This window comes from Hemitrygon akajei, chromosome 17 (assembly GCF_048418815.1).
Source record: "Hemitrygon akajei chromosome 17, sHemAka1.3, whole genome shotgun sequence".
Taxonomy (NCBI): domain Eukaryota; kingdom Metazoa; phylum Chordata; class Chondrichthyes; order Myliobatiformes; family Dasyatidae; genus Hemitrygon; species Hemitrygon akajei.
In genome coordinates this window covers 9692163-9711536 of record NC_133140.1, presented here as the reverse complement: position 1 = coordinate 9711536, position 19374 = coordinate 9692163, and the positions used below count along the sequence as shown (strand labels likewise).

At 56.4% G+C, this 19374-nt stretch overlaps 1 protein-coding gene across 1 annotated transcript in view; it reads right to left on the bottom strand.

The window, feature by feature from the left end:
- Positions 1-3977: 3977 nt before the first annotated feature.
- LOC140740964 (lysosomal protective protein-like) overlaps positions 3978-19374 on the bottom strand; it is a 230604-nt gene continuing 215207 nt past the window's right edge. The window contains exons 10-11 of the mRNA XM_073070604.1: positions 7144-7233; positions 3978-6611 (exon numbers count right to left, since the gene is read on the bottom strand). Of these exons, the coding sequence (XP_072926705.1) occupies positions 6528-6611; positions 7144-7233 (174 nt within the window). The 3' untranslated portion in view covers positions 3978-6527. The remainder of the gene's footprint in view (positions 6612-7143; positions 7234-19374) is intronic.

Sequence of the window (19374 nt, the reverse complement as noted above, 5' to 3'; positions counted from 1 at the left end):
GGGGGGGTGACAGAACGAAGTCCAACGGGATCGAGATTACAGTGACAGAGTGGGGTGAGTGACGGAGTGAGGGGGGGTGATGGTGTGGGGGAGGAGTGACGGTGTGGGAGTGACGGAGTGAGGGGGGTGATGGTGTGGATGGGGTGACAGATGGTGTGTGGGGGTGACAGAACGAAGTCCAACGGGATCGAGATCACAGTGACAGAGTGGGGGGAGTGACGGAGTGAGGGGGGTGATGGTGTGGGGGAGGAGTGACGGTGTGGGAGTGAGGGGGGTGATGGTGTGGATGGGGTGACAGATGGTGTGTGGGGGTGACAGAACGAAGTCCAACGGGATCGAGATCATAGTGACAGAGTGGGGTGAGTGACGGTGTGGGAGTGACGGAGTGAGGGGGGTGATGGTGTGGGGGAGGAGTGACGGTGTGGGAGTGAGGGGAGTGATGGTGTGGATGGGATGACAGATGGTGTGTGGGGGGTGACAGACATAGCAGAGTGAAGGTGTGGGTTAACGGCCAGAGCTGGGGGGTAGAGAGCGATGGGACGGAGCTGCTGGTAGTGAGGGGGCTGATCCTGGGGGGCGGAGTTGTCGGGGATGGGGGTGAGGGGGCTGATCCTGGGGGGCAGAGTTGTCGGGGATGGGGGTGAGGGGGCTGATCCTGGGGGGCAGAGTTGTCGGGGATGGGGGTAGAGAGCGATGGGACGGAGCTGCTGGTGGTGAGGGGGCTGATCCTGGGGGGCGGAGTTGTTGGGGATGGGGGTGAGGGTGATGGGACGGAGCTGCTGGTGGTGAGGGGGCTGATCCTGGGGGGCGGAGTTGTCGGGGATGGGGGTGAGGGTGATGGGACGGAGCTGCTGGTGGTGAGGGGGCTGATCCTGGGGGGCGGAGTTGTCGGGGATGGGGTAGAGAGCGATGGGACGGAGCTGCTGGTGGTGAGGGGGCTGATCCTGGGGGGGCGGAGTTGTGGGGGATGGGGGTGAGGGGGCTGATCCTGGGGGGCGGAGTTGTCGGGGATGGGGGTAGAGAGCGATGGGACGGAGCTGCTGGTGGTGAGGGGGCTGATCCTGGGGGGCGGAGTTGTCGGGGATGGGGGTAGAGAGCGATGGGACGGAGCTGCTGGTGGTGAGGGGGCTGATCCTGGGGGGCGGAGTTGTCGGGGATGGGGGTAGAGAGCGATGGGACGGAGCTGCTGGTGGTGAGGGGGCTGATCCTGGGGGGCGGAGTTGTCGGGGATGGGGATGGGGGTGAGGGTGATGGGACGGAGCTGCTGGTGGTGAGGGGGCTGATCCTGGGGGGCGGAGTTGTTGGGGATGGGGGTGAGGGTGATGGGACGGAGTTGCTGGTGGTGAGGGGGCTGATCCTGGGGGGCGGAGTTGTGGGGGATGGGGGTGAGGGGGCTGATCCTGGGGGGCGGAGTTGTCGGGGATGGGGGTGAGGGTGATGGGACGGAGCTGCTGGTGGTGAGGGGGCTGATCCTGGGGGCGGAGTTGTTGGGGATGGGGGTGAGGGTGATGGGACGGAGCTGCTGGTGGTAAGGGGGCTGATCCTGGGGGGCGGAGTTGTCGGGGATGGGGGTAGAGAGCGATGGGACGGAGCTGCTGGTGGTAAGGGGGCTGATCCTGGGGGGCGTAGTTGTCGGGAATGGGGGTTAGGGTAATGGGACGGAGCTGCTGGTGGTGAGGGGGCTGATCCTGGGGGGCGGAGTTGTCGGGGATGGGGGTGAGGGGGCTGATCCTGGGGGGCGGAGTTGTCGGGGATGGGGGTGAGGGTGATGGGACGGAGCTGCTGGTGGTGAGGGGGCTGATCCTGGGGGGGCGGAGTTGTCGGGGATGGGGGTGAGGGGGCTGATCCTGGGGGGCGGAGTTGTCGGGGATGGGGGTGAGGGTGATGGGACTGAGTTGCTGGTGGTGAGGGGGCTGATCCTGGGGGGCGGAGTTGTCGGGGATGGGGGTGAGGGTGATGGGACGGAGCTGCTGGTGGTGAGGGGGCTGATCCTGGGGGGGCGGAGTTGTCGGGGATGGGGGTGAGGGTGATGGGACTGAGTTGCTGGTGGTGAGGGGGCTGATCCTGGGGGGCGGAGTTGTCGGGGATGGGGGTGAGGGTGATGGGACGGAGCTGCTGAAGGTGAGGGGGCTGATCCTGGGGGGCGGAGTTGTCGGGGATGGGGGTGAGGGTGATGGGACGGAGTTGCAAATTCCCATTGATAGTAATTTTGGGGAAACTTAACCCTGATCATTTTATTGAAAGAGTTTCACAAGCAATGTGGCCATAAGACATGGACACAGAATTAGTTTTTTCAGCCCATTGAGCCTGCTCCACTATTAGAAACATGGAAAACCTACAGCACAATACAGGCCCTTTGGCCCACAAAGCTGTGTCAAACATGTCCCTACCTTAGAAATTATCTAGGGTTACCAATAACCCTCTATTTTTCTAAGCTCCACCCCCCCCCCCCCCCCATTCTTCTGAACTCCACCAAGTACAGTCCCAGAGCCAAGAAATGCTGCTCATCTGCTAACCCCTTCATTCCCAGCATCATTCCCCCTCTGGATCTTCTCCATGTTCTCATGGGGCCCAAAGCTGTTCTCAATACTCCAGCCCAACTACTAAATGAAATGACTTAGACAAAAGTCAGAACTTGTGGATTATGTTTTTCTTTGGGCTCTTCAAGTTCCTGATAAAGCCTATTATATGATGAAAATTTTAAATATGCAGCACCAGAGCTGTAAGAGTGAATCAAGATCACTACAACCATTTCTTTAAGTGTTGATATCTGGGATTCCACACCAGACCTTTCCAGCTCTCACAGCCACATACACTGCAAAAGCAAACTGTGACAATGTTGAAAATCTTGCATAAACGTACATTCCCACCAGGCAGCTTGTTCTCTTCCCAATTCCCCCCCCCCCTCCCCACAAGTTATTCTAGCTTCTCCCCCCTTCCTTTCCAGTTCTGTTGAAGGGTCTGGGCCGGAAATGTTGACCGTTTATTCTCCTCCGTCGATGCTGCCTGGCCTGCAGTATGGTGTGTGTCGTGTGGACGCAGGGCTGTATGGACTGGTTGCTGCCCTGCGCCCCCGACAATAACGTAGCTCCATTACTGACTGCCAGTTCACTGCAGTATGGTGTGGACGCAGGGCTGTATGGACTGGTTGCTGCCCTGCGCCCCCGACAATAACGTAGCTCCATTACTGACTGCCAATTCACTGCAGCCTGAGCATCAGATGGAAGCTGTGAGCAATGCAGTCCGGCTGCCATTTACCGTCTGTTACTGAAGTTATGGAAACATCGGCCAGAGCAGAAGAGATGTAGGATTGGATGGGAACATGTTCCTTCTCTCTCTTTATGTGTACTTTGGCTGGGCAGTCCCCAGTCACTCCTGCAACCAATTTCACCCATCCAGAAAGCAAAGGGAATGCATTCCAGAATTGGACTGTTTCAATTGTCACCAACACAAGAAAAGCTGCAGACGCTGGAAATCCAAGTGACACGCACACAAAGCTGCAGGAGCTCAGCAGGCCAGTCTATGGAGAAGTGTCAACATTTAGGGCCGAGACCCTTCATCAGGACCAGAAAGGGAAAGAAGTAGGTGGGAGGTACAGTGAATGGACAAGGGAGTTGCGTAGGGAGTGAGGACGTGGAATGTGGAGGGGGCGAGAAGATCCCGATGGAGATGGTGCAAGTTATGGAGAACTGGATGTGGATGCTAATGGGGTGGCAGGTGAGGACAAGAGGAACCCTATCCCTTGTGTGGTGGCAGGAGGAAAGTGTGAGGGCAGATGTGTGTGAGATGAAGGTGTGGGCAGTGTTGCTGCTGGAGGAAGGGAAACCTCTTCCTTTGAACGAGGACATCTCAGTAGTTCTGGATTGGAGAGCTTCATTCTGAGAGTATCTTTAAATAGATTTGCAGGCAACAAGACAACAGATTTGTGTTTGTTCCCTTCACATTATTTTCTGAGATGCTGTTGTGCTTCCCGGAGATTGAAGTAAGGCAAGTTTATTTGTATAGCAGTTTTCGAACAAGGAGCTTTACATAGAATAAGATTTAAAAATCAAGCATCAAATTTCAGACAATATAAAGAGTAAAATCACACAAATATATATATGATAAATTTAAAAAGGAATAGAAGTTACTGTGGAGCAAATTCCAATTAAAAGCTACAGCAAAAAGTAAAGTTTCAAGGCTTGTTTTAAAAGAGTCTAGAGTTGGGGCAGACTTCAGATTCTCTGGAAGGTTATTCCAGATATGTGGAGCAAAGTAACTAAAAGCTGCTTCACCATGTTTAGTTTTGACCCTGGGGATGGTAAACAGACCAGCCCCAGGTGACCTGAGAGCTCGGGAAGGTTCATAGTGCAGCAGGAGATCAGGGATGTAGTTTGGCCCTCGACCATTATAAACCAGTAGTAATATTTTAAACCCAGTCCTCTGGTGGACAGGAAGCCAGTGTAGTGATCTGAGAACCGGAGTGATGTGTTCTACTGTCTTCGTCTCTGGCAGCAGCGTTCTGAGTGAGCTGCAGCTGTGACGGATTGTTTACAGAGACTGTGAAAACGCCATTACAGTAGTCAAACTGACTAAAAATAAATGCATGGACGAGTTTTTCTAAATCTTGCTGAGAATTTTGCTATATGTTATGATGGTAGGAGGCTAACTTAGTAATTGTCTTAATGTGACAGTTAAAATTTAAATCTGAGTCCATCACAACACCAGGTAGTCCAAATAGACCAGTCAGGCACTGACGAGCTCCCACATGGAAGGCCATGAGACCCGGGATAAGTTGGCAAATTCGTTCCAGACTTGGTTTGGTAATGAGGGTTACTACAAGGATCAGCATTGGGATCCTTACAATTTGCTGAATATATTCATGATTTTGGTGACTCGCCCTGTATGGTCAATAACCCAGCCACATCTGCTGATGCACAAGACGAGAAGTTTTCATTGCCTCGGAATACTGTGTTGAGGTCGGCCACGGGCTTTAGGATCAAAGCTGATCCCCGTTCTATACACACAGGACACTGCAGATGCTGGGGTCAAAGCAACACGTACAACAAGCTGGAGGAACTCAGCAGGTCAGGCAGCATCCGTGGAAACTAACAGTCAACGTTTCGGGCCGAGACCCTTCGTCAGGACTGAAGAGGGAGGGGGCTGGGGCCCTATAAAGAAGGTGGGGGAGGGTGGGAAGGAGAAGGCTGGTGGGTGTCAAGTTGCCACCTGCTTCACATTCCCATTCGGATATGTCCATACATGGCCTCCTCTACTGCCATGATGAGGCCAAACTCAGGTTGGAGGAGCAACACCTCATATATTGTCTGGGTAGTCTCCAGCCCCTTGGCATGAACATCGAATTCTCCAACTTCCGGTAATTCCCTCCCTCTCCCTTCCCCATCCCACCTTCACTCTGTCTCCTCCTCCAGCTGCCTGTCACCTCTCTCATGATTCTGCCTTCTTCTACTACCCACAGTGCTTTCCCCTTACATTCCTTCTTCACCTCTCCGGCCTATCCCCTCCCCCACCCCTTGATCTTTCCTCTGATTGGTTTTTCACCTGGCACCTTCCCCCCTCCCCCCACTTTCTTTAAAGGGCCCCTACCTTCTCCCTCTTCAGTCCTGACGAAGGGTCTCGGCCCGAAATGTTGACTGCTCGTTTCCACGGATGCTGCCTGACCGGCTGAGTTCCTCCAGCTTGTTTGTACGTGTTGCCTCGTTCTATACAGTTACTAGTTTTTGAAAATAGAGTATTCCACAGAGCAGCAGCCAAGGTCTCAGAAGCCAGGTCAACATGATTGTCAACGTAAACTCAGCCCATTTTGAACCTGGTGCTCCTGTAACTCCAACCTCGCTTACCAAGGGGGCTCTGTGCACATTCCACTTCTCCTTGTGGCCCAGATCTGGGCTCGCCCTCCCCCAGAACCAAGCTCACATCTGTGTGCTGGGAAGCAGAGAGCCATTCTCCTCCCCAGGACAATTACAGGGACGATGTTATACAATAAGGAAGCAGAGATCTGGAGGTATCCTGTCCAACTACATATAGGACAAGTTATCCCCATGACCCTTTCTGTAAACCAATCATTAATCCCCAGAAAAATGTGTTATAACGTGGGGGGTTCCTGCCCCTTCCCAGCAGAGGTAAGAGTGGCCAATTTGTCCAAATGTTACAGACATTTCAATCACATCCTCAAATTAAAACATTGATGCAGATGCAAGGAACTGATTAGTTTGTGCACTTCATTTGACTGGCAAAATGGCCAAATCTGGAACAAGATTTTTCAATCTAAAAAAGCAACAGCATCAGGCTGAGCAAATTAAAGGCCCTTCCATTTCATTCAATGAATAGAAGTTGCTCAGTGTTGTTGAAAATATAATGCACACATCAGCCTGGTCTGGCCTCTGTTCCGAGCCAGGTTTTACTGCCGCGGCTTAGCTTGGTGCTGGTTACTCTGGTCCATGTTCTGTGATTAAAAGCCTATTGTCATAAGAGAAGCAGGAAAAGCAGCCAATCATCGGGCTGGGAAACCGTGGGCGGGCGCTGTCTCAGTACGGAGTGTTGGAGAGGTAGGACTCGAACATCTTCAAAGCCTGCCTGGGTGCCCACTGTGGTACCATGTGTCCGGCTCCCTGGGGAGAGACAAAGCAGCATTAGAAGTGATCTCCAGATAACTAACACCCTGCTGTTAACAAAGACCGAGTTGTCCAGGTAGCGTACAAGAGAGCCTGACGTTCAGGCATCAACAATGTCTTGATTCCTTCCCCATGATGATATGCTCACGCTTTGTGACATCATCGATTTGATCAATAACTGTTACCCTGCCAACCAGAGGTTGGTGATACATTCACTGTCTTTGTATTACCCAGTCAGCGGCATCCAACTCTAAAATTGGCAATGAAGGTGAAGAGATGTGGAGAGAGAGGTCAGCGATACCATAAAACAGGTCATGTCCAGATCCTGGGGAGCCAGGACTTCAGGAAGGCAGTGTGCAACTTGCCCTGAATCAGCGGCTGCCAATGATACTCCCCCTTCTCCTGAACAGAGGAGGGAAGGGGCAGGTAGGTGGAGCTGACTCTATGCTGTTATTGAATGGCAGTGCAGGTTTGATGGGTCAGATGGCTAACAGGCTGGAGGGGGGGGGAGCCAGTAAGAGTTGGTTACCTTAATGGTCAAGAAGGTAAGGTTTCCATACTGTTCGTAGAACCCAGCAATCTGTTTATCGCAAATCCATGGCCGGTACTCAGTCGTTTTCTATGGTGAAGAAGACATTTGGTTATTGCACACTGCCGCTAAGGAGACTCCCTCACCCAATCTGTCCCTCCCCAACACCTCCAGACTGGGGCTCCCTCCCTCCTGAAGAACGGACAGTTACCTGCCATCTGACAACCCAGTCTGGTGGTACTGGAGGAACGAGTTGGCCAGGAAAATACTGTGGGAAAAGGGGAGATTCTGACAGGAAGGACACTGACCCATTGGGACAATCTCAGCGCCAGCCTCCCTCCATTTATGTTTGGTCCTACGGTGCTGGGATAGGTCTGCTATCTGCTCGAAGCAGTTAACCAGTCAGCTGGCTATTGAAAACCACTGGAATACTGTTTCAGTTCTGGTCGGGAGGATATGGGAGCTTTAGAGAGGGTGCAGGAGGAGATTTACCAGGACGCTGCCTGGATTAGACAGCATGTCTCATGAAGATAGGTTGAGTGAGCTCGGGCTTTTCCCTTTGGGAGAGACGGAGGATGAGAGGTGACTTGTTAAAGGTGTACAAGATGACAAGAGGCATAGATTGAGCGAACAGCCGGAGGCTTTTTCCCAGGGCTGAAATGGTTAATACAGGTGGGCGTAATTTAGGATGACTGGAAGATAGTATAGGGGAATGTCAAGAGGTAAGTTTCTTTTACATATAGTGGAGGGTGTGTGAAATGCCCTGCCAGGGGTGGTGGTAGAGCCAGATACATTAGGGACATTTAAGAACCGTTAGATAGGCACATGGATGATTGAGAAAATGGAGAGCGATGAAGGACAGCAGGGTACTATTACCCGGAGTAGGTGCAACACGCTGGGCCAAATGGTGCGATAAAGCCCGAGGCCTTCACCACTGGGCAGCATAACGCAGCAGCAGCAAGACAGGACTAGGAAATATATTCGACACCTGTCCTGGCCATCCATCGGGTTACTGACTGCCTGGCCTTCAACACACCACCGATTGTTTCTTTTCCCTTACGAGGAGCGGAGCAACAGGATTTACCTCATTGGGGGTACTGGGTGTGTGGAATGAGCTGTCAGGGTACTGGGTACTGGGTGTGGGGAATGAGCTGTCAGGGTGCTGGGTACTGGGTGTGGGGAATGAGCTGTCAGGGTGCTGGGTACTGGGTGTGTGGAATGAGCTGTCAGGGTGCTGGGTACTGGGTGTGTGGAATGAGCTGTCAGGGTGCTGGGTACTGGGTGTGGGGAATGAGCTGTCAGGGTGCTGGGTACTGGGTGTGTGGAATGAGCTGTCAGGGTGCTGGGTACTGGGTGTGTGGAATGAGCTGTCAGGGTGCTGGGTACTGGGTGTGGGGAATGAGCTGTCAGGGTGCTGGGTGCTGGGTGTGTGGAATGAGCTGTCTGGGTGCTGGGTACTGGGTGTGTGGAATGAGCTGTCTGGGTGCTGGGTACTGGGTGTGGAGGAATGAGCTGTCAGGGTGCTGGGTACAGGGTGTGGGGAATGAGCTGTCAGGGTACTGGGTACTGGGTGTGGGGAATGAGCTGTCAGGGTGCTGGGTACTGGGTGTGGGGAATGAGCTGTCAGGGTGCTGGGTACTGGGTGTGGGGAATGAACTGTCAGGGTGCTGGGTACTGGGTGTGGGGAATGAGCTGTCAGGGTGCTGGGTACTGGGTGTGTGGAATGAGCTGTCAGGGTGCTGGGTACTGGGTGTGTGGAATGAGCTGTCAGGGTGCTGGGTACTGGGTGTGTGGAATGAGCTGTCAGGGTGCTGGGTACTGGGTGTGTGGAATGAGCTGTCTGGGTACTGGGTGTGTGGAATGAGCTGTCAGGGTGCTGGGTACTGGGTGTGTGGAATGAGCTGTCTGGGTACTGGGTACTGGGTGTGGGGAATGAGCTGTCAGGGTGCTGGGTACTGGGTGTGTGGAATGAGCTGTCAGGGTACTGGGTACTGGGTCTGGGGAATGAGCTGTCAGGGTGCTGGGTACTGGGTGTGGGGAATGAGCTGTCAGGGTACTGGGTACTGGGTGTGGGGAATGAGCTGTCAGGGTGCTGGGTACTGGGTGTGTGGAATGAGCTGTCAGGGTACTGGGTACTGGGTGTGGGGAAAGAGCTGTCAAGGTGCTGGGTGTGGGGAATGAGCTGTCAGGGTGCTGGGTACTGGGTGTGGGGAATGAGCTGTCAGGGTACTGGGTACTGGGTGTGGGGAATGAGCTGTCAGGGTGCTGGGTACTGGGTGTGGGGAATGAGCTGTCAGGGTGCTGGGTGTTTGGAATGAGCTGTCTGGGTGCTGGGTACTGGGTGTGGGGAATGAGCTGTCAGGGTGCTGGGTGTGGGGAATGAGCTGTCAGGGTGCTGGGTACTGGGTGTTTGGAATGAGCTGTCTGGGTGCTGGGTACTGGGTGTGGGGAATGAGCTGTCAGGGTGCTGGGTGTGGGGAATGAGCTGTCAGGGTGCTGGGTACTGGGTGTGTGGAATGAGCTGTCAGGGTGCTGGGTACTGGGTGTGTGGAATGAGCTGTCAGGGTGCTGGGTACTGGGTGTGGGGAATGAGCTGTCTGGGTGCTGGGTACTGGGTGTGTGGAATGAGCTGTCAGGGTGCTGGGTATTGGGTGTGTGGAATGAGCTGTCAGGGTGCTGGGTACTGGGTGTGTGGAATGAGCTGTCAGGGTGCTGGGTGTGTGGAATGATCTGTCTGGGTGCTGGGTACTGGGTGTGTGGAATGAGCTGTCAGGGTGCTGGGTACTGGGTGTGGGGAATGAGCTGTCAGGGTGCTGGGTACTGGGTGTGGGGAATGAGCTGTCAGGGTGCTGGGTACTGGGTGTGTGGAATGAGCTGTCAGGGTACTGGGTACTGGGTGTGTGGAATGATCTGTCTGGGTGCTGGGTACTGGGTGTGTGGAATGAGCTGTCAGGGTGCTGGGTACTGGGTGTGTGGAATGAGCTGTCAGGGTGCTGGGTACTGGGTGTGGGGAATGAGCTGTCAGGGTGCTGGGTACTGGGTGTGTGGAATGAGCTGTCAGGGTGCTGGGTACTGGGTGTGTGGAATGAGCTGTCAGGGTACTGGGTGTGTGGAATGAGCTGTCAGGGTGCTGGGTATTGGGTGTGTGGAATGAGCTGTCAGGGTGCTGGGTACTGGGTGTGTGGAATGAGCTGTCAGGGTGCTGGGTACTGGGTGTGTGGAATGAGCTGTCAGGGTGCTGGGTACTGGGTGTGTGGAATGAGCTGTCAGGGTGCTGGGTACTGGGTGTGGGGAATGAGCTGTCAGGGTGCTGGGTACTGGGTGTGTGGAATGAGCTGTCAGGGTACTGGGTACTGGGTGTGTGGAATGATCTGTCTGGGTGCTGGGTACTGGGTGTGTGGAATGAGCTGTCAGGGTGCTGGGTACTGGGTGTGTGGAATGAGCTGTCAGGGTGCTGGGTACTGGGTGTGGGGAATGAGCTGTCTGGGTGCTGGGTACTGGGTGTGTGGAATGAGCTGTCAGGGTGCTGGGTATTGGGTGTGTGGAATGAGCTGTCAGGGTGCTGGGTACTGGGTGTGTGGAATGAGCTGTCAGGGTACTGGGTACTGGGTGTGTGGAATGATCTGTCTGGGTGCTGGGTACTGGGTGTGTGGAATGAGCTGTCAGGGTGCTGGGTACTGGGTGTGGGGAATGAGCTGTCAGGGTGCTGGGTACTGGGTGTGGGGAATGAGCTGTCAGGGTGCTGGGTACTGGGTGTGGGGAATGAGCTGTCAGGGTGCTGGGTACTGGGTGTGTGGAATGAGCTGTCAGGGTGCTGGGTACTGGGTGTGGGGAATGAGCTGTCAGGGTGCTGGGTACTGGGTGTGTGGAATGAGCTGTCAGGGTACTGGGTATTGGGTGTGTGGAATGAGCTGTCAGGGTGCTGGGTACTGGGTGTGTGGAATGAGCTGTCAGGGTGCTGGGTACTGGGTGTGTGGAATGAGCTGTCAGGGTGCTGGGTACTGGGTGTGGGGAATGAGCTGTCAGGGTGCTGGGTACTGGGTGTGTGGAATGAGCTGTCAGGGTACTGGGTATTGGGTGTGTGGAATGAGCTGTCAGGGTGCTGGGTACTGGGTGTGTGGAATGAGCTGTCAGGGTACTGGGTACTGGGTGTGTGGAATGATCTGTCTGGGTGCTGGGTACTGGGTGTGTGGAATCAGCTGTCAGGGTGCTGGGTACTGGGTGTGGGGAATGAGCTGTCAGGGTGCTGGGTACTGGGTGTGTGGAATGAGCTGTCAGGGTGCTGGGTACTGGGTGTGGGGAATGAGCTGTCAGGGTACTGGGTACTGGGTGTGTGGAATGATCTGTCTGGGTGCTGGGTACTGGGTGTGTGGAATGAGCTGTCAGGGTGCTGGGTACTGGGTGTGGGGAATGAGCTGTCAGGGTGCTGGGTACTGGGTGTGTGGAATGAGCTGTCTGGGTGCTGGGTGTGGGGAATGAGCTGTCAGGGTGCTGGGTACTGGGTGTGGGGAATGAGCTGTCAGGGTACTGGGTACTGGGTGTGGGGAATGAGCTGTCAGGGTACTGGGTACTGGGTGTGTGGAATGAGCTGTCAGGGTACTGGGTACTGGGTGTGGGGAATGAGCTGTCAGGGTGCTGGGTACTGGGTGTGGGGAATGTGCTGTCTGGGTGCTGGGTACTGGGTGTGGGGAATGAGCTGTCAGGGTGCTGGGTACTGGGTGTGTGGAATGAGCTGTCAGGGTGCTGGGTACTGGGTGTGTGGAATGAGCTGTCAGGGTGCTGGGTACTGGGTGTGGGGAATGATCTGTCAGGGTACTGGGTACTGGGTGTGGGGAATGAGCTGTCTGGGTACTGGGTGTGTGGAATGAGCTGTCAGTGTGCTGGGTACTGGGTGTGGGGAATGAGCTGTCAGGGTGCTGGGTATTGGGTGTGTGGAATGAGCTGTCAGGGTGCTGGGTACTGGGTGTGTGGAATGAGCTGTCGGTGCTGGGTACTGGGTGTGTGGAATGAGCTGTCAGGGTGCTGGGTACTGGGTGTGTGGAATGAGCTGTCAGGGTGCTGGGTACTGGGTGTGTGGAATGAGCTGTCAGGGTACTGGGTACTGGGTGTGTGGAATGAGCTGTCTGGGTGCTGGGTACTGGGTGTGTGGAATGAGCTGTCAGGGTGCTGGGTACTGGGTGTGTGCAATGAGCTGTCAGGGTGCTGGGTACTGGGTGTGTGGAATGAGCTGTCTGGGTACTGGGTACTGGGTGTGTGGAATGAGCTGTCAGGGTGCTGGGTACTGGGTGTGTGGAATGAGCTGTCTGGGTACTGGGTACTGGGTGTGTGCAATGAGCTGTCAGGGTGCTGGGTACTGGGTGTGTGGAATGAGCTGTCAGGGTACTGGGTACTGGGTGTGTGGAATGAGCTGTCTGGGTGCTGGGTACTGGGTGTGGGGAATGAGCTGTCAGGGTGCTGGGTACTGGGTGTGGGGAATGAGCTGTCAGGGTACTGGGTACAGGGTGTGGGGAATGAGCTGTCAGGGTGCTGGGTACTGGGTGTGTGGAATGAGCTGTCAGGGTGCTGGGTACTGGGTGTGTGGAATGAGCTCTCAGGGTGCTGGGTACTGGGTGTGTGGAATGAGCTGTCAGGGTGCTGGGTACTGGGTGTGGGGAATGAGCTGTCTGGGTGCTGGGTACTGGGTGTGTGGAATGAGCTGTCAGGGTACTGGGTACTGGGTGTGTGGAATGAGCTGTCAGGGTGCTGGGTACTGGGTGTGTGGAATGAGCTGTCAGGGTACTGGGTATTGGGTGTGTGGAATGAGCTGTCAGGGTGCTGGGTACTGGGTGTGTGGAATGAGCTCTCAGGGTGCTGGGTACTGGGTGTGTGGAATGAGCTGTCAGGGTGCTGGGTACTGGGTGTGGGGAATGAGCTGTCAGGGTGCTGGGTACTGGGTGTGTGGAATGAGCTGTCAGGGTACTGGGTACTGGGTGTGGGGAATGAGCTGTCTGGGTGCTGGGTACTGGGTGTGTGGAATGAGCTGTCAGGGTACTGGGTACTGGGTGTGTGGAATGAGCTGTCAGGGTGCTGGGTACTGGGTGTGGGGAATGAGCTGTCAGGGTGCTGGGTACTGGGTGTGTGGAATGAGCTGTCAGGGTACTGGGTACTGGGTGTGGGGAATGAGCTGTCTGGGTGCTGGGTACTGGGTGTGTGGAATGAGCTGTCAGGGTACTGGGTACTGGGTGTGTGGAATGAGCTGTCAGGGTGCTGGGTACTGGGTGTGTGGAATGAGCTGTCAGGGTACTGGGTATTGGGTGTGTGGAATGAGCTGTCAGGGTGCTGGGTACTGGGTGTGTGGAATGAGCTGTCAGGGTGCTGGGTACTGGGTGTGGGGAATGAGCTGTCAGGGTGCTGGGTACTGGGTGTGTGGAATGAACTGTCAGGGTGCTGGGTACTGGGTGTGTGGAATGAGCTGTCTGGGTACTGGGTGTGTGGAATGAGCTGTCAGGGTGCTGGGTGTGGGGAATGAGCTGTCAGGGTACTGGGTGTGTGGAATGAGCTGTCTGGGTACTGGGTACTGGGTGTGTGGAATGAGCTGTCAGGGTGCTGGGTGTGGGGAATGAGCTGTCAGGGTACTGGGTACTGGGTGTGGGGAATGAGCTGTCAGGGTACTGGGTACTGGGTGTGTGGAATGAGCTGTCAGGGTGCTGGGTGTGGGGAATGAGCTGTCAGGGAGCTGGGTACTGGGTGTGGGGAATGAGCAGTCTGGGTACTGGGTACTGGGTGTGGGGAATGAGCTGTCAGGGTGCTGGGTACTGGGTGTGTGGAATGAGCTGTCAGGGTGCTGGGTACTGGGTGTGGGGAATGAGCTGTCAGGGTGCTGGGTACTGGGTGTGGGGAATGAGCTGTCAGGGTGCTGGGTACTGGGTGTGTGGAATGAGCTGTCAGGGTGCTGGGTACTGGGTGTGTGGAATGAGCTGTCAGGGTGCTGGGTGCTGGGTGTGTGGAATGAGCTGTCAGGGTGCTGGGTACTGGGTGTGTGGAATGAGCTGTCAGGGTGCTGGGTACTGGGTGTGTGGAATGAGCTGTCAGGGTGCTGTGTACTGGGTGTGGGGAATGAGCTGTCAGGGTGCTGGGTACTGGGTCTGGGGAATGAGCTGTCAGGGTGCTGGGTACTGGGTGTGTGGAATGAGCTGTCAGGGTGCTGGGTGCTGGGTGTGTGGAATGAGCTGTCAGGGTGCTGGGTACTGGGTGTGTGGAATGAGCTGTCAGGGTGCTGGGTACTGGGTGTGGGGAATGAGCTGTCAGGGTGCTGGGTGTGGGGAATGAGCAGTCAGGGTACTGGGTACTGGGTGTGGGGAATGAGCTGTCAGGGTACTGGGTGTGGGGAATGAGCAGTCAGGGTACTGGGTACTGGGTGTGGGGAATGAGCTGTCAGGGTGCTGGGTACTGGGTGTGTGGAATGAGCTGTCAGGGTGCTGGGTACTGGGTGTGTGGAATGAGCTGTTAGGGTGCTGGGTACTGGGTGTGGGGAATGAGCTGTCAGGGTGCTGGGTACTGGGTGTGGGGAATAAGCTGTCAGGGTGCTGGGTACTGGGTGTGGGGAATGAGCTGTCAGGGTGCTGGGTACTGGGTGTGGGGAATGAGCTGTCAGGGTGCTGGGTACTGGGTGTGGGGAATGAGCTGTCAGGGTGCTGGGTACTGGGTGTGTGGAATGAGCTGTCAGGGTGCTGGGTACTGGGTGCGGGGAATGAGCTGTCAGGGTGCTGGGTACTGGGTGTGGGGAATGAGCTGTCAGGGTGCTGGGTACTGGGTGTGTGGAATGAGCTGTCAGGGTGCTGGGTACTGGGTGTGGGGAATGAGCTGTCAGGGTGCTGGGTACTGGGTGTGTGGAATGAGCTGTCAGGGTGCTGGGTACTGGGTGTGTGGAATGAGCTGTCAGGGTGCTGGGTACTGGGTGTGGGGAATGAGCTGTCAGGGTGCTGGGTACTGGGTGTGTGGAATGAGCTGTCTGGGTGCTGGGTACTGGGTGTGGGGAATGAGCTGTCAGGGTGCTGGGTACTGGGTGTGGGGAATGATCTGTCTGGGTACTGGGTACAGGGTGTGGGGAATGAGCTGTCAGGGTGCTGGGTACTGGGTGTGTGGAATGAGCTGTCAGGGTGCTGGGTACTGGGTGTGGGGAATGAGCTGTCAGGGTGCTGGGTACTGGGTGTGTGGAATGAGCTGTCAGGGTGCTGGGTACTGGGTGTGGGGAATGAGCTGTCAGGGTGCTGGGTACTGGGTGTGTGGAATGAGCTGTCAGGGTGCTGGGTACTGGGTGTGGGGAATGAGCTGTCAGGGTACTGGGTACTGGGTGTGTGGAATGAGCTGTCAGGGTGCTGGGTACTGGGTGTGTGGAATGAGCTGTCAGGGTGCTGGGTACTGGGTGTGGGGAATGAGCTGTCAGGGTGCTGGGTACTGGGTGTGTGGAATGAGCTGTCAGGGTGCTGGGTACTGGGTCTGGGGAATGAGCTGTCAGGGTGCTGGGTACTGGGTATGTGGAATGAGCTGTCAGGGTGCTGGGTGCTGGGTGTGTGGAATGAGCTGTCAGGGTGCTGGGTACTGGGTGTGTGGAATGAGCTGTCAGGGTGCTGGGTACTGGGTGTGGGGAATGAGCTGTCAGGGTGCTGGGTGTGGGGAATGAGCAGTCAGGGTACTGGGTACTGGGTGTGGGGAATGAGCTGTCAGGGTGCTGGGTACTGGGTGTGTGGAATGAGCTGTCAGGGTGCTGGGTACTGGGTGTGTGGAATGAGCTGTCAGGGTGCTGGGTACTGGGTGTGGGGAATGAGCTGTCAGGGTGCTGGGTACTGGGTGTGGGGAATGAGCTGTCAGGGTGCTGGGTACTGGGTGTGGGGAATGAGCTGTCAGGGTGCTGGGTACTGGGTGTGTGGAATGAGCTGTCAGGGTGCTGGGTACTGGGTGCGGGGAATGAGCTGTCAGGGTGCTGGGTACTGGGTGTGGGGAATGAGCTGTCAGGGTGCTGGGTACTGGGTGTGTGGAATGAGCTGTCAGGGTGCTGGGTACTGGGTGTGGGGAATGAGCTGTCAGGGTGCTGGGTACTGGGTGTGTGGAATGAGCTGTCAGGGTGCTGGGTACTGGGTGTGTGGAATGAGCTGTCAGGGTGCTGGGTACTGGGTGTGGGGAATGAGCTGTCAGGGTGCTGGGTACTGGGTGTGTGGAATGAGCTGTCTGGGTGCTGGGTACTGGGTGTGGGGAATGAGCTGTCAGGGTGCTGGGTACTGGGTGTGGGGAATGATCTGTCTGGGTACTGGGTACTGGGTGTGGGGAATGAGCTGTCAGGGTGCTGGGTACTGGGTGTGTGGAATGAGCTGTCAGGGTGCTGGGTACTGGGTGTGGGGAATGAGCTGTCAGGGTGCTGGGTACTGGGTGTGTGGAATGAGCTGTCAGGGTGCTGGGTACTGGGTGTGGGGAATGAGCTGTCAGGGTGCTGGGTACTGGGTGTGTGGAATGAGCTGTCAGGGTGCTGGGTACTGGGTGTGGGGAATGAGCTGTCAGGGTACTGGGTACTGGGTGTGTGGAATGAGCTGTCAGAGTGCTGGGTACTGGGTGTGTGGAATGAGCTGTCAGGGTGCTGGGTACTGGGTGTGGGGAATGAGCTGTCAGGGTGCTGGGTACTGGGTGTGGGGAATGAGCTGTCAGGGTGCTGGGTACTGGGTGTGTGGAATGAGCTGTCAGGGTGCTGGGTACTGGGTGTGGGGAATGAGCTGTCAGGGTGCTGGGTACTGGGTGTGGGGAATGAGCTGTCAGGGTGCTGGGTACTGGGTGTGGGGAATGAGCTGTCAGGGTGCTGGGTACTGGGTGTGGGGAATGAGCTGTTAGGGTGCTGGGTACTGGGTGTGGGGAATGAGCTGTCTGGGTGCTGGGTACTGGGTGTGTGGAATGAGCTGTCAGGGTGCTGGGTACTGGGTGTGTGGAATGAGCTGTCAGGGTGCTGGGTACTGGGTGTGGGGAATGAGCTGTCTGGGTGCTGGGTACTGGGTGTGGGGAATCAGCTGTCAGGGTGCTGCGTGTGGGGAATGAGCTGTCAGGGTGCTGGGTACTGGGTGTGGGGAATGAGCTGTCAGGGTGCTGGGTACTGGGTGTGTGGAATGAGCTGTCAGGGTGCTGGGTACTGGGTGTGGGGAATGAGCTGTCAGGGTGCTGGGTACTGGGTGTGGGGAATGAGCTGTCAGGGTGCTGGGTACTGGGTGTGTGGAATGAGCTGGCAGGGTGCTGGGTACTGGGTGTGGGGAATGAGCTGTCAGGGTGCTGGGTACTGGGTGTGTGGTATGAGCTGTCAGGGTGCTGGGTGTGGGGAATGAGCTGTCAGTGTGCTGGGTACTGGGTGTGGGGAATGAGCTGTCAGGGTGCTGGTTACTGGGTGTGGGGAATGAGCTGTCAGGGTGCTGGGTACTGGGTGTGGGGAATGAGCTGTCAGGGTGCTGGGTACTGGGTGTGGGGAATGAGCTGTCAGGGTGCTGGGTACTGGGTGTGTGGAATGAGCTGTCAGGGTGCTGGGTACTGGGTGTGTGGAATGAGCTGTCAGGGTGCTGGGTACTGGGTGTGGGGAATGAGCTGTCAGGGTGCTGGGTACTGGGTGTGTGGAATGAGCTGTCTGGGTGCTGGGTACTGGGTGTGGGGAATGAGCTGTCAGGGTGCTGGGTACTGGGTGTGGGGAATGATCTGTCTGGGTACTGGGTACTGGGTGTGGGGAATGAGCTGTCAGGGTGCTGGGTACTGGGTGTGTGGAATGAGCTGTCAGGGTGCTGGGTACTGGGTGTGGGGAATGAGCTATCAGGGTGCTGGGTACTGGGTGTGTGGAATGAGCTGTCAGGGTGCTGGGTACTGGGTGTGGGGAATGAGCTGTCAGGGTGCTGGGTACTGGGTGTGTGGAATGAGCTGTCAGGGTGCTGGGTACTGGGTGTGGGGAATGAGCTGTCAGGGTACTGGGTACTGGGTGTGTGGAATGAGCTGTCAGGGTGCTGGGTACTGGGTGTGTGGAATGAGCTGTCAGGGTGCTGGGTACTGGGTGTGGGGAATGAGCTGTCAGGGTGCTGGGTACTGGGTGTGGGGAATGAGCTGTCAGGGTGCTGGGTACTGGGTGTGTGGAATGAGCTGTCAGGGTGCTGGGTACTGGGTGTGGGGAATGAGCTGTCAGGGTGCTGGGTACTGGGTGTGGGGAATGAGCTGTCAGAGTGCTGGGTACTGGGTGTGTGGAATGAGCTGTCAGGGTGCTGGGTACTGGGTGTGGGGAATGAGCTGTCAGGGTGCTGGGTACTGGGTGTGGGGAATGAGCTGTCAGGGTGCTGGGTACTGGGTGTGGGGAATGAGCTGTCAGGGTGCTGGGTACTGGGTGTGTGGAATGAGCTGTCAGGGTGCTGGGTACTGGGTCTGGGGAATGAGCTGTCAGGGTGCTGGGTACTGGGTGTGTGGAATGAGCTGTCAGGGTGCTGGGTGCTGGGTGTGTGGAATGAGCTGTCAGGGTGCTGGGTACTGGGTGTGTGGAATGAGCTGTCAGGGTGCTGGGTACTGGGTGTGGGGAATGAGCTGTCAGGGTGCTGGGTGTGGGGAATGAGCAGTCAGGGTACTGGGTACTGGGTGTGGGGAATGAGCTGTCAGGGTGCTGGGTACTGGGTGTGTGGAATGAGCTGTCAGGGTGCTGGGTACTGGGTGTGTGGAATGAGCTGTCAGGGTGCTGGGTACTGGGTGTGGGGAATGAGCTGTCAGGGTGCTGGGTACTGGGTGTGGGGAATGAGCTGTCAGGGTGCTGGGTACTGGGTGTGGGGAATGAGCTGTCAGGGTGCTGGGTACTGGGTGTGGGGAATGAGCTGTCAGGGTGCTGGGTACTGGGTGTGGGGAATGAGCTGTCAGGGTGCTGGGTACTGGGTGTGTGGAATGAGCTGTCAGGGTGCTGGGTACTGGGTGCGGGGAATGAGCTGTCAGGGTGCTGGGTACTGGGTGTGGGGAATGAGCTGTCAGGGTGCTGGGTACTGGGTGTGTGGAATGAGCTGTCAGGGTGCTGGGTACTGGGTGTGGGGAATGAGCTGTCAGGGTGCTGGGTACTGGGTGTGTGGAATGAGCTGTCAGGGTGCTGGGTACTGGGTGTGTGGAATGAGCTGTCAGGGTGCTGGGTACTGGGTGTGGGGAATGAGCTGTCAGGGTGCTGGGTACTGGGTGTGTGGAATGAGCTGTCTGGGTGCTGGGTACTGGGTG